Raw genomic sequence first — 14100 nt, 5'->3', positions numbered from 1 at the left:
CTGCTTAGCCGGCTGGCTGCCCCAGGTACCCCTCTGGGTCGCGGGGCGAGCGGCCCTCACAGGCGGCGGGCTGTTGGCGCCCGTCGCACTGCGCATGCGCAGTGGTGTCGGAGCGCGGTGACCCCTCCACGGCGGCAGGGGGCGCTGCGGCGCGGGGAAGGGCGGGCGGGCGCGGGCGCGCGCGGGGGGCGGGGTGGGGCGGGGCGGGCGCGCGGCCCTGCCCCCGGCGGCCATGGCCCTTCCCGGCATTCCCTATGAGCGGCGGCTGCTCATCATGGCGGACCCGAGAGACAAGGCGCTGCAGGACTACCGCAAGAAGCTGCTGGAGCATAAAGAGATCGACGGCCGCCTCAAGGAGTGTGAGAACCGTCCCGGGGGGTTGTTGTTGTCGTCGTCGTTGTGGGGATCGTCGCCGCTGAGCGCTCGGAGAGCCCTGAGGGAGACCGGCGGCTGCCGCGTCGCTGCCCGCGCTTCGTCATGGGCCTGGCCGGGCTGAGGGGAGGGCGGGCGGACCTAGGCATTGCCGGTCGCGGCGGCAGGGCCTTGAGTCGCGGCTCCCCTTGGCAGCGCCGCGGCTGTCTTTCTTTCCTCTTGGGAGAGCCCCGCGGGGCTGCCCGGGCCCTGGGGACCCCCCTTGCCTTGGGGTGGGCGGGAGGGTCAGGCCCTGCCGCCTGCCAGCCGAGCCGGGCAGTTCTCTTTTCTCAGCCTTTTCCCCCGTAAGGTTTTTCTGTCAGGTTTTTATTTTCCTGTTGCTAGTGTCCTCTGTTATGTTGTTCTGGCAGTAGCGTGGCTTCCTATACAAACGTCAGTGCTGTACAGATGCACTAATACCTTTGGATTTGATGTTTTTAAATTCTGCGTTGGGATTTTTAGACGCCTTTTGCAGAGCGTTTTTGCTAATAAGAGACGTCACTGTGTTGAAGGTGTGCAGGCCCTGGAGTTGCTGAGCAGGGGCTCTGCTGTGCTTGCAGGAGGGCGTGCAGATCTCCCACAGTTTAGCTCTACCTGCTGCTTTCCTGCTGTAAAAGGGCCTGCTCCTGAGTTACTGTTGGTTTGAATATTAGCAAAATCTTGTGTTTTTTTCCTTTTCTAGTAAGGGAACAGCTGAAAGAGCTCACCAAGCAATATGAAAAATCAGAAAATGATCTCAAGGCCTTGCAGAGTGTTGGGCAGGTACGTAAGAGAAATGAGTTCATAGCAGCCTGTGGTGGTGGTTGACAGTGAACTTGCCTGGAAGTAGCATTTAAGTCCATTTTTGGTATCGAGGAAGAGTGGGTGGGAATGGTACAGCTAACAGAAACTGGGCCTCACCACCAGCAACAGACACACCAGCATATGGGTTAGAGAGGTTTTCTGTGTTTGTCCTGGCTGGCAGAGATGTGTTAAAGGAAATAAAAGTGCTGGCAAACAGCATGAAGCAACAGAGTTTCGAAGCTGACAGCCATCTTCCATGTTACATCAACATTTACATGTTACATTATATGTGACATTAACATGTTAAATGTTGTTTTGCAATGGTAATTTATCTGTAGGCTAATACGGCATTTATTATTTTGCAGATTGTTGGTGAGGTTCTTAAACAGCTAACAGAAGAGAAATGTAAGTATGTTGGACTGTTACGTTCTTTGAGATCTTGAAAATAAGATTTTGTAGTTAAAATCTGGCTAAAGATTTGGAGGAGTAAAGAATTAGAATATTGGTGATCTGGGTACTGGCAGAATAATATACTGGATAGTTCAGAAGCAGAATTCAGATCAGTCAATCAAGTAATTTTGATTTTTTTCTTTGATCTTCTCTCTCCAGTCATTGTGAAGGCTACAAATGGACCAAGATACGTGGTTGGCTGTCGTCGTCAGGTAGCTGATCTATGTGAAAATTCATTAAAAGTTTGCTTTGGTCTTGAGCATTGGCATTGCTTTTCATAAACTGGGTCCTTAGTGGGATTAAGTATTTTCTTCTTTAAGGTGTATACAGCTATTTTATACTGGTATCTGCTCACCCCCTCCCTTCGTAGCTGGTAGTAGTGTAACTCTAGTAAAGACACAGGGGTCCGCAACATTCCTGGAACCTTGTATGTGTTTTATTCTTTTCGTTGAGTTGAAGCTCTGTCTTTCTGCCTCATTTTCAACTCTGAAAATTTGTCATCGCTATGAAAGTGAATCAGCTCTGTAGGGTCTCCGTTGCTATGTTGTGAACACGACGTATGACCATTACTGTCATAGTGCTGAGCTTTAGATTTAATGTTATATATCTTTATGTATTTTTTTTCTACTGCTTTTACACTCTAATAAGTAATTGTGGTAGGCAAGGCCCCTGTCCTAAACGGTCTGAGGGATTTTTATTTGTCTGTATTATCTTAAAAAAAGCTTTGTCGCTTCTATTTTACAAGACAACAGCTTTTTTACCTACACCAAATTCTACAGAAGTTATTTTAATACAGAACCTTGCTTACATCGTAATCCATCTTCTGCTATAGTCAGCCAGAAGGAGGTACTCTTTGCATTTTATTTTATACAAAAGTATAAGGGATGTAATGCAGACATGACTTAAAAACTGCTTGTTGGTTAATTGAACACTGAATGTGACCCAGTTACAGGAATTAAACTCCATAGATGGGGCTATTCCTTATGAAAGCTGCCTATGAAGTAGGAACCACAATACTTAGTGAAAGTGTTCTGCAGCTGCAGAGCCATTGGGGGAGCAAAAGTAAATCTCTAGTTAGATTTCATTACACTCATCCCTGACTTTGAGAAACGGAAGCAAAGAAGAATATTTATAAAATGTGAGACTAAAGTATCTCTGAACAGGGAATAGCGACCCCAGGGAAGGATCGTGTATCCTGAGAAGGCAGCAGCATTTTATTTAATAGTTATTTTAATGCACAAATAAGTGTAAGATCTTTTAACAGCTGTGACCTCTCAGTGCATCTTGAACGGATTCCTTTATGGTGGAGAAAGAACTGCAGCTGAGCTTGTAACACGTCACATTTGTAGCGTGTTCTCCTATCTTATGGAAGTTGTGAAAAATACTCCTTCAATGAAAGGAGCACAGGTGTGGTATTCATGTTAGAGATGCTTTTCTTTTGTCTTCCTGAAGAGAAATTGATGCCGATTACAGAATTTTAAACTCTTACGGATTCTATGGAAACCAAATGTGTTTGCAGGACAAACGTGCAAATGTTTTGCAGTACCCAGAATCTCTGGATTAGCTTAAGGTTTGTATGTGGATGTTAAATTGAAGAACAATGTAACGGAACTCCAACATACAAAAGTTAACCAACTCTATTTAGATGATTCAGCTGTAATGGCATTGTGGTGGTTGCAGGAGCCGAGAGGCAACAAGCAGGTGGCAGAGTGGGGACCCTGCTGTACTCTGAAGAATTGAAAAAGAAGGGGGGGGAGGAGGGGTTTCTATCTGTCCGAGGAATTCCAGGTGAAGGCCCACAATTAGCAATACTTAGCAGTAAGCAGGGAGCAAAACTCATGCACCAAGTATTTTCACATGGTGTTGGCTCTGTCAATGGACTGTATATTTTTCAGTAAGGATGGATATTTTCTCCTCCTTTTTGAGACAAACTGTTTGGGAAATGTGGGTACCTGTAAGCGTGTTAGTTTGTGTAGTGTATACCCAGATATCCGTGACTTTCCCCGAGCATACCGATGCGATATGCTTTTGTTTGCATAAAACATCTGCGAGAATTGCTAACATTGAAATGCTCTTTAAATACATCATTTTAAGCTTCATCCCTTTCAAGGCGTTATGGGGCAAACTCACTATTTTCTTTCACCAGAATGACCAAAATATTTTTCTGGAACATAACTATACTTAATTCGGCTTTGGGACATTGAGATAGTCTTGAGGTTCTGTGTTGAAACAGATGAATGCTAAGGAATAGGTTGTGCTTCAATGAGCCTGACATTGTAGCACGTACTTTCAAGTTTATTCTTCAGTAAAAACACTCTTTGATCTTAAAAAATCCTTGATTTGGTACCAGAGACTAAAAAAACATATCCATGATTGTTTTTCAAAATGTCAAAATATTAAGGCAAATAATTTCCCATATGGAGTGTTTTCACAGACTAGAAGAACTGACTTTTGATCAAAGTCCTGTGCTGAGGAAGGGGAGCAACACTGTTTAAATTGAAACCAAATTACTTCCCTGTCTGAAGTGCATTTCCTAAGGAATTCAAGGTCAAGTGGTATCTCTTTGTTTTCTTCCCACTTAAATCTGTTGGGCAATGTTGAATCTGATAGAATTTCAAGCTTTTACAGATCTCTTAAGATTAGGCAGCTGGAAAGAGGTGGTATTAGCCGTCAGTAAAGCTCAGAATAAATAGCTTTCATGTTCTTCACATGTGGATTGAGTACCCTTTTTTTTTTTAAAAAAAAAAAAAAAAAAAGAAGAAATTAGAGTGGCAAGGTAATTCTGTGATTGTTGTTCAAGGTTGTGTTGTGTTAGAGGTGAAACTGCTCTCCTAGACCAGGTTTCTTAAAAATAAGGTGAGAAATGCAAGTTAGTTTTAATCCCCGCAGAATTTAGCAGGGGGAACTGGAATAGGACTGCTGATATGGTTAAAATTCTCATAAAAATGGGGTAAGCAGACAAAAACTGCTGAGGCAGATGAGTAGGGCATCTGAGGTAAATGATAGCAAGAGAGTAACAACTGCTGACTTTGAAGATGGGGTATAACTGGATGTGTGAAAATGTGCGAATGGTGGCAGGCTTGGAGAAAAATAGATTAGGAACATCTGTTCACCATTTCTGTCAGTCCAGAAGTGAGAAAGCCATGGAGTAGAAGGGTGGCAAGGTTGGACTGAAGTGGGTGGGCTGTTCCCCGTGTCCTCAAAGGAGGATTGCTTCCTTGTTTGGGACCAGCTGGTTCTGCCCTGTGTCAAGCCGAGGGGAGGACTAGATCTCTCACTAATCCAGTCAGATTGACAGCAGTAAAATAAATAAATAAATAAAAATTTACAGTCTAGAAAGTTGTATTTATTTTCAAAAGTGGTAGAGGTAAATTAATGACTTGCTGTTCAAGATCTATTTCAATGTTAACAAAAATTCTTGCCGTGGTCTGGTTTAGCTTTGCTGGTTGTGTCCAATTGTGACAGCCATCAGGTTCATTGGTCTAGGCCAGCTCCTGGATCGTTTCTCCTCAAGATCATGTTCCCATGAAACAGTGGGCGAGCTTTTTCCCAGTTTAAGCATTCCCAAAAATGGTGGTGACGGGAACACAGTGTTTACTAAACAAGCTGCTTGGCATGTGGCTCAGGAGCCTTGTTTTCTTCTTGTGCGTGATTGAGCAAAGAGTGCAAGCTACAGTAAACATCTTGGCTAAAACCAGACGTTGTTTTGGAGTGTGGCTCTAACAGAAATACCTTCTTTGTGACTAGCTTGACAAGAGTAAGCTGAAACCGGGGACAAGAGTTGCTCTGGATATGACCACTCTGACGATTATGAGGTAGGTTTCCACTCTACAGCTGCTTTTCTGCTCCTCGTATAAAGGGGGGAAAATAGTGATCTGAGTAGGTTACACAGAGGTTTGAATCATCAGTTCTGTAATATTGTGTAAATGTTTTCTGCAAAGCAGTGCTTTAATAAGGACAATTACTTTGTGGGAAGGCTTGGTGTCTGTTGTATAAGATTTTAAAAAAAGTTTGTCGGTCTTCAAAAAAATTCAGTTACAACTCAGCATTTTAGCAGTTTTTTAAGCTTTTGTTTGGTTTAAAACTTGAAAAAGTTTGCTAGGTTTGACGTTTATTCTGTTTTTTCAACAAACATACTTATCAAGGTGGGAGGAGAAGAAATAACTTTCATACTTGCTGTAAAATTTATTGCAATAACTTTACAAATGTGTCTGCACGATGACAAATGTCTACTCTTTACTCTCTATTCCAGATATTTGCCGAGGGAAGTGGATCCGTTGGTTTATAATATGTCTCATGAAGACCCAGGGGATGTTTCGTATTCTGAGATTGGAGGGTTGTCGGAACAAATCAGAGAGCTGCGAGAGGTATCCAGTATCTCAAAAACATTTATCAAATTCTGGGATGTGTTCTGAGTGAAGTTTTTCAGTACAAAAATGTCTTACTGATGTTTATCCTAAACCATCATGAGATGGGCTGTTGAAGGATCCTATGAGATTAGCGCTTTCCATGTTTCATTAACTTAGACCACATTTTCCTAGACTAGAAGAGAATTTGTGAAGTGTTTAAATGTTTTCCAGCTTTGTCACTGTCTTTGTGGCAAACAGCAGTGTGATTGCGGGGTGCTGGTGCGCTCACACTGAAGTAATCCTGTTAGTCTGGGCATCGGTGCTGCAGGCTGTGCGAGCCTGCCCAGGAATGCGGGTGTTTGAAGACGAGCTTGTGCTGCTGGGAGCCCGCTGACTGCAACAGAGATTGTTTGTGTGCTGCACACACACCTTGTAGTAGCAGAAAAAGATTATTCTAAACACCAAAACCCGATTCTCAAACGGGTTGTATCTTATTGCTACTGTTGCAGATGCTTGGGTTGAGATGAAAATGAAGAAAATCCTCTAAAGAAGAGGGTTTGAAGGATCCCTTTAGGCTAAGGGAGTGCCACAGAGTCAAGTGGGAGGGCATAGTTAGGATTGACAACCAGCAAACCAGACTTGAATTTTGCACAAAAACTGCTAGAATCGCTCTGGGTGGTGGTATTATGGCAGTAGCAAAACATGGTTTGAGCGAAGAGCGTCGAGAGAAACAAGCCGTTGTGGAGCTGAAGCCTGAACAAGGGCAGGGTTGTGGATCGATCCACTAGACGAGTCTGTTGGTTTTTTACTTAACTGTTTCTTGTACAAAATATGCTGCACAGAAAAATAAGAGTACAGGTGTCTGGAAAACACGGTGGCAAGTATCCCGTTAGCTTCCTGGGATTGCTGATCTATTATAAAACTCAAACAGAGCCTCCGTTTGTTTGTCTGTGTCTTCACAGGTAATAGAATTGCCGCTTACAAACCCAGAATTATTCCAGCGTGTGGGAATTATACCTCCAAAAGGCTGCTTGCTCTATGGCCCCCCTGGTGAGTCTCATGAAAGGCTAATGAATTGCTTAGTTGTGCGCTCAAACTGTGACAATACCCTTGTTTCCTTCTTTTTTCTTTTTTTTTTTTTTCCCTCCAGTCGCTACCCTGCAATGTTGTGTTACTAGTTAAACAGCTTCAATCTCTTTGTCTGTCCAGGTACAGGGAAAACTCTTCTGGCCAGAGCTGTTGCTAGCCAGCTGGATTGCAACTTCCTAAAGGTAGTGTAATTTTATTCTTGCACTCACACACCTGCTTAATCCGTTTGCACTCCAGCCTCTTCATTCACGTGTCTTTTGTCTTTCAAAAGGTGGTGTCGAGTTCGATAGTGGACAAGTACATTGGTGAGAGCGCTCGGCTGATCAGAGAGATGTTCAATTATGCCCGAGATCATCAGCCGTGTATCATTTTCATGGATGAGATAGATGCTATTGGTAAGGCTAATGCTTGGAGGGTGGCTAGAATCTCCTTTTAATGCTGAAATTAGCTATAAAGCCACAGTCTGTCTTCTCAAAAGGGAGTGTGCATGTTTGTTCAGAAGAAACATAACAGGACAAGTGGTTCAGCTTCCTCCTGGAGCTGTTGCAGCTAGCTGAGAGCCATACCTGTTCATATCTGGCTTGGATATTTTTGACTAGATGAAAAAGCATTTTGAAATTGTGTGTGTTTAAACTTTAAAAACCACCCCTCCTTCCCCCCCCCAGTTTAAAATGTCTTCAGATTTAGTATCATGGAGGCAAAAATAAAGTGCTATAACTTAGGAGTTTGGTATGCTGCAGGTGGTCGCCGGTTTTCTGAAGGCACCTCAGCTGATAGAGAAATCCAGAGGACTCTGATGGAGGTGAGTGTCTGACTAGGTACCGTACCCTGACTAGGTACCGTACAGTCCACATTAAATAATAATACAGATGTGAATTGTTACACTGTGATCTGCCTTGACAGAACTTTTTCTGAACTAATAACCTTAAGCTAAAAGTGAACTAGATGCTGCTTTTACAAAAGACAGCTGCACATCCTGATAACCCAGCTGCGAATTCAACTTGGAGACTAATTGAAAGAATCTTTAAAATTGCTAAATTATTTGGGATATTTTCTCTTTTTACTGTGACTTGACTTTGCTGCTGCTTACTGCATCTTCTTTGAAGGTTTGGAGGGCCCCTGTTTCCTCAAGAAGGGAAAGCAGAGCTTGTCTCTCTTAGTCCAAAAAACACTTAACTCTGTAAAATTTTAGAACTGTTACAGTTTGATTTTTCAAAACTAGAAGTAGTTGTGTTTTGTTGTTTCTGTACTAATTGCTCTGGTAAACTGGGTTGTGTGAAGAGAATTTTAAAAGCACTGGTGACAATTAAATTCTGAAGTTAATGGGAAACTTCGTTGGCCTATGTTTGCAAACAGTTTGCCCGGTTCAAAAGAATGTGTCTGCCTTACATAAAGAATTAAATCACTGTGATCAGGGAGCAAGGACTTTGAATCTTCACAATGAAATGTCTCCGTATGTGTGTATTAGTATTCTAGAGGCTGTTCTCCAAGTCTAATTTGAATGTCCTGGACTTGGTGCAATACACTCAAAATGTGTCAGCCAAGCATTGGCTCCTTTAGTACTTGCACTGTTTTCATTGCCTTATTATTTTAGCCAAGTCTTTCACATTTGAGCTCTGCTTTGCTCAAGATCTTTTTCTCTGGGCAAAGCATTTTCAGTGACTCTTCCAAGCTCTTCTTTATTGCTTATAGAATATGCAGGGCACTCGTGGCCTTTCATGTTACATTTTTTTTTTTCCTGATTTATCTTTACTGCTTTTACATCTTAATGAAAATACACAGAGACTAAGTACAGTAGATCACACTAGGAAGGTTTTGGGTTGTTTAAAAATAAACTTCTGTTTTCTGTTAGTTATTGAATCAGATGGATGGATTCGATACTCTGCACAGAGTTAAAATGATCATGGCTACTAACAGACCAGACACGCTGGATCCTGCACTTCTGCGGCCTGGAAGACTGGATAGAAAAATCCGTGAGTTACTACTTCACAGTGGCTGGAAGCAGGGTATTCTCCATAAGAGTTGTGGTTTTCTGCTTTTATTAAAGCTGTAATTCTTTTCTAGATATTGATTTACCAAATGAACAAGCCAGATTAGATATTTTGAAGATTCATGCAGGTCCTATCACTAAACACGGTGAAATAGGTAAGTGGGAAGCTATCTGGATATCCTTCCTACTTCTGTGTGTAAAAAGGTGAAGAGGGTGAGTTGTTACAGTGACTCTACCCTTCTAATTCCTACCCTTACACTGGCTACACAACTTCCCCTTCGAATTCTACTTCTTTTGTTGTTTTGGTGGTTTTTTTTTTTTTAATGCATCCTGACTGAGTTGTTGCTAAGCCTTCCTTTGCAAAGGAAAACAGAATATAAACCCTTGGAGCACAGTTGTAAACTGGAAAATCAACATGATTCTTATCCGGTGTTTTCCTGTTTCAAAAGGAATAGCTCAGTGCAAGTAAACAGCATTTTCATTACCCCCCCCAAAAGAAGGAAAACTTATTACTGCAGAAGTCTGAAAAACAATAAAGAATCTTGAAAAGTCATGGAGAAACTTACTTTGGAGTTTGGAGATGGCGTGATGAAAACCCTACTGTGTGAAACAAAGCTTGTCTTTGGTTAGTGGTGTCTCCAGAGCGTAAGGGGCAGAAGTATCTATCCGATAGGAAGGTTTATTTAATGACTGTGTTACTCTAAGCCTACCAGAGTCTTAGTTTCGCAGTGACCCTTCAGAGCTTTCCTCAAGAAAGCTAATTGTGATTTGCCTTTAAAACGACGCCGGCTGCCTTTTATTTATTTCAGTATGGCCCCGCAGACCCTGCCTGCTTGTTCCCCGCCTCTCTGCTGACACGAGCTATTCCTGCAGCCAGGCAGCACGATCTGGGTAGTGGAACTGATCTCGTTCACCATCTGGCTGCGTAAACAGCTGCAGCTCAGCAGAGGGGGAGGCTGGGGGAGGGCGAGAGGGAGGAGGGTTGCCTTTCTTAGCAGCAGTGTTGGCTTAAACATGCGCGCAACGATAGTCTGAGATAGAGAGGAAGCTCCAAAGCAAATCATGAACCTGAGGTAAAGTACTGCATCCTTTTTCCCGTATCTTCGGGCACTGGAGTGGAAGCAGGGCAGGATCGTTCCCTTACGCCGTTTAGCAAGGTGAGATGTCAGATGGGCACTAGGTAAATTTCTGAACGTGATGTGGGAAGACTGCAATGCTCAGCTCTGAGATCCTGAAAGGAAGGCCAGAACGTATCGGCAAGGTGGGGTGTGAATTGTGTTAAAATCCAAAGATAACGACCCGTTTCAGGTTCCAGCATGAGATTCTCCTGCTCTAGCGCTGGTGTCTGCTGAAGACTCTGAACTTACAAACCTTGCAGTGTTTGACACTGCTTAGTCCCCTCGCTTACTGTTTTTTGACTTTCCAATTATGGGATGACTTGTTCGTAGGACACTGTGCTACATGGAATTAAAATACAGTTGAAGAATTTCTAATCTCTAGGGGGCTTTGAATTCTTAAAATGATAATGTTCAGTTCAAATGTTTTGAATTTCATACGGAAGGTGAACCGTTTTGAAAAATTCTGCAGAAAGTTGATCTTTTTTTAATAACAGCCTTGCTAAAATCAGAACTTGCTGGAGGCTCAACAGACCCAGTGTTTTAGAAATTGATTCTAGAAACTATAACCGTAGCCACTTTTTTAGTAAATATATGTGCATAAATTATCAGGCTTAATATATCAAGACATTAAATGCCTTTAGTAGATGCAGTTGTTATAAGCGGAAAGGGACTGAGTTATGATCACTTGGAGATAAGTTTTCTGGTTCTTTACATCATTTAAATAAGAACATTGCCTTGATGTAGCTTTTCTTGCATTTCGTGTTGATGCCTGTAACCACAAGTTAGTAACTTTGGGATTTAATTATATAATACAAGCTTTTGGCTGCAATACATTTCTGTTTTAATACAGCTGATGATTATTTGCACTGAAATCAAAGTCTTTCTTTGTCAGCTGAATATGTATTTTGTTGGCATCTATAACGGGAAGTGTGAATTTATTTCTAATTGGCATTCATGTTTTACGAATAGATTATGAAGCAATTGTGAAGCTTTCAGATGGCTTTAACGGAGCAGACTTGAGAAACGTCTGTACTGAAGCAGGTATTTTCTTAACTCTTAATTTTGATGTGCTAAGTCTTGGTTAGCGCTAAACGTTTGAGCTCTTTCTCCGATACTTCTGCCAATGGATTAAAATCAGGAGGCTAAAAATGTTCTGCTGGAACACAGCGCTTGTTCACTGATGCTCACTTTTTTTTCCCCTTTTTTAAGGGCTAGGTAGCATTTATTTAATGGAAATGCAAGCATCTGGACAGTACCAAAATGCCAAAACAGTTGCATATGTCACAGCATGTCACATGTGGGGACTGTTAAGCGTAAGCAGCAGCCTGGTGATACGCCCTGAAGCTTTGATGGAACAACTTGAACAAAATCCCTTTTCTTTCTTCCAAGTTTCCTTATGACTTGTACAGTCACGCAGAGCTTGATTCTTTCCATCCTCCCTCTGAGGTTAGACAAGTCTCTTGCCCGGCCTGCAGATAAACCAGCTCGGCGTAGCACCAGTCCAGCTGGTACCTGCAGATCTGCCACCAGTTAGGAGCGGCAGTGCTGCATTCGTGTGACGTTACGCCTGCTTGTATCCCCGGCCGTGCACAGGCTGGATCCGCATGGAGTTGGGTGGATTTGGGCGCTGTCCTGTGACACCCGAGGTATAAAAGAGCTCTGTGGTTCGGGTTCAGCACGATGGGAGGGGAAAAACCAGCTGTAGCGTTTCTGAGCCGGAGCTGGCCTCTAACCACTTGTTGGCTGAGTATCACACTGTCTCATAAGAACTAGATACAGTCCAGAAACAGACATTTTTCTCCTTTTTGCAGGAGTACCTGGATGACTGGAGAGTTAATACTATTTTACACTTTCATTGTACGCGTAGGGTTTGCCTGCATGGCCGGGCTGAGTAACACAGTAAATAACACACTCGTAGTTTAAAACAAGTCATACGTTAGCGATTGCCTAGTTCAGAAAGGTGACCTCGCTGAAGTTTTTACTCTCTTCCCAACATCCAAGACCTGCATGTGAACATCTACATGCAGGCAGCGTAACGTGGATCTGTTTTCACTTTAATTTGAGTGAATCTTTACGTGCCGTCTTCTCTCTACCGCTGCTGCAAGGAGCACCAACTTATTCTTGCTGTTAAATTATTCTTCACAGGTATGTTTGCGATCCGTGCCGATCATGACTTTGTAGTTCAGGAAGACTTCATGAAAGCTGTTAGAAAAGTGGCTGATTCTAAGAAGCTGGAGTCCAAGCTTGACTACAAACCTGTTTAAATTAACCATGTAATTTGTGATTGGCTGCACACATCATACTGGGTTACTGTATAAAAAGAGAGAAATAATGTACTTCTTGATTATTATTGTGTTTGTGTAACATGTAGCTAGTAATTTGGTAACACTAGTTGCAGGTTGGCCACAGAAGTGTGTTTTCTGTATAATTCTGAAACACAAAATTGACTACAGCCCAGGTTAAGTAAAATGTGTGGAAATGTGTTCTCTTACCAATTACGGTGTGAGTTTATACATGTGCTTGAATGAGTTAGACTAAGAAAGTCAGTTTGTTTCTTGACTTTTTTTATATCGGTAAATTTCCTTTCCCCAAACAGTTTATGAATAAAAGTTGTTTAAATCTGCTTATCCTGGTGTTCCTTCTCTGTAACTCTTGAAGAGAGTTAAATTATGTGTCTTCAGCCTTTGAAGAGCAACTTTTCTCTGGCGTAGGGAGTGCATTGGGGTCTTATGCCTTAGGAACCAACGGGAGGCAACCCTTCCCTTGGACAGAGGAGGGACAAGTGGTGGTTAATCCTTTGCTGCTGGGCTCTGGGAAGAGGGTTTAGCTAAGCTAGCATTTAATTATTGTAAGAAGTAAACAAGTCTTTTAAAATATTTGCTGTTTTCCCTTATGCTGGGATAACTCCTATCCTGAAAGCCAGTTGCAGACAAAAGCATCTGAGTGGAGGTGGAAAAACTGATAGCAGTTTGATATCTAAGTTTTGATTTCAGCTTTTGGGGTGATGAGGAAGATACGCGAGATGGATTTCCTTTCCAAGTTTCCCTTTCAGCTGCTCTAATTAGACAGGAACTGATCAAGATCATTTGAACCCGTGCCGCTCTAGACACGCGAGGCGGTGTACCTAATACTTCTGGAGCTCTGAACACGGCTTTGCGGGCGCCTCAGGAGGTTGGAATTTGGATGCATGGGGGTTGCCTGGGAGCTGATGGCTGCGGCTGTTTGAGTAATCGCTGAAACAGCAATAAAAAGGTGGAGGTGAAGATGTTGGTGTTCCTAGGGGCATCTCTCACTACGCCTTATTTTTGTTTTCTAATCAGTTCCACCCCGAGGGGTGTGCGTGGATCCCTGCACTGTGCACCTTCCCTTTGTTGGACTGGAACAGGAGTGTACTAGACTGTACTTCTGGCCACTTCTAATTACCCTAATTGGATTACTCTGGGCATGCTCAGCTGGCAGACAAATACATCAGCTTAACTCTAGATTTACCAGGAAACACAGCTTCACAGCATCTTCCTGGCAATTTTAATAGCTGTGGTTGTATTTTTTTTTTCTTATTCCTATGAGACAAAACTGGTAGTGTGAAGTGTAGAACAGTTACAACAAGACAGGCAACAATATTTTCACTGGCTATTATGGAACTTTTTTACTGCTTAGTATGAGAACTTCCTATCATGATCATGTCATGAGTGTAAAGACGCAAATCTCAGTTCACTGTTAACACCTTTTTGAGTGCAGCTCACAGAGCTGCTAGGTCTGGCCACTACAGCCAGTGCACTTGGAACAATTAGAAAATTCAATAAAAATCAGTTTCTGAGCACTATGGTGATGTAAACGGTGAGCTGAGCTTCTGGCATTACCTTGGAGAAGGCAAAAGATTGCAAACTGAAGCCCTGGGAGTGGTTATAGC

The 14100-nt window shown here is 42.7% G+C and overlaps 1 protein-coding gene across 1 annotated transcript; it reads left to right on the top strand.

The window, feature by feature from the left end:
• The first annotated feature begins 227 nt into the window (after positions 1 to 227).
• On the top strand, positions 228 to 12817 carry PSMC6 (proteasome 26S subunit, ATPase 6). Its single transcript, XM_074869190.1, has 14 exons — positions 228 to 359; positions 1094 to 1173; positions 1560 to 1599; positions 1804 to 1856; positions 5392 to 5459; positions 5897 to 6011; positions 6956 to 7043; positions 7203 to 7264; positions 7354 to 7477; positions 7823 to 7884; positions 8935 to 9055; positions 9147 to 9227; positions 11160 to 11231; positions 12336 to 12817. The coding sequence occupies exons 1-14, from the start codon at positions 233 to 235 to the stop codon at positions 12452 to 12454; spliced, it is 1212 nt and encodes a 403-aa protein (XP_074725291.1). The 5' UTR covers positions 228 to 232; the 3' UTR covers positions 12455 to 12817.
• The last annotated feature ends 1283 nt before the right edge of the window (positions 12818 to 14100 follow it).

Source organism: Strix uralensis, chromosome 4 (assembly GCF_047716275.1).
Source record: "Strix uralensis isolate ZFMK-TIS-50842 chromosome 4, bStrUra1, whole genome shotgun sequence".
In the NCBI taxonomy this organism is placed as follows: domain Eukaryota; kingdom Metazoa; phylum Chordata; class Aves; order Strigiformes; family Strigidae; genus Strix; species Strix uralensis.
Note: the sequence above shows the minus strand (reverse complement) of the source record. Positions and strands in the feature narration are given on the sequence as shown.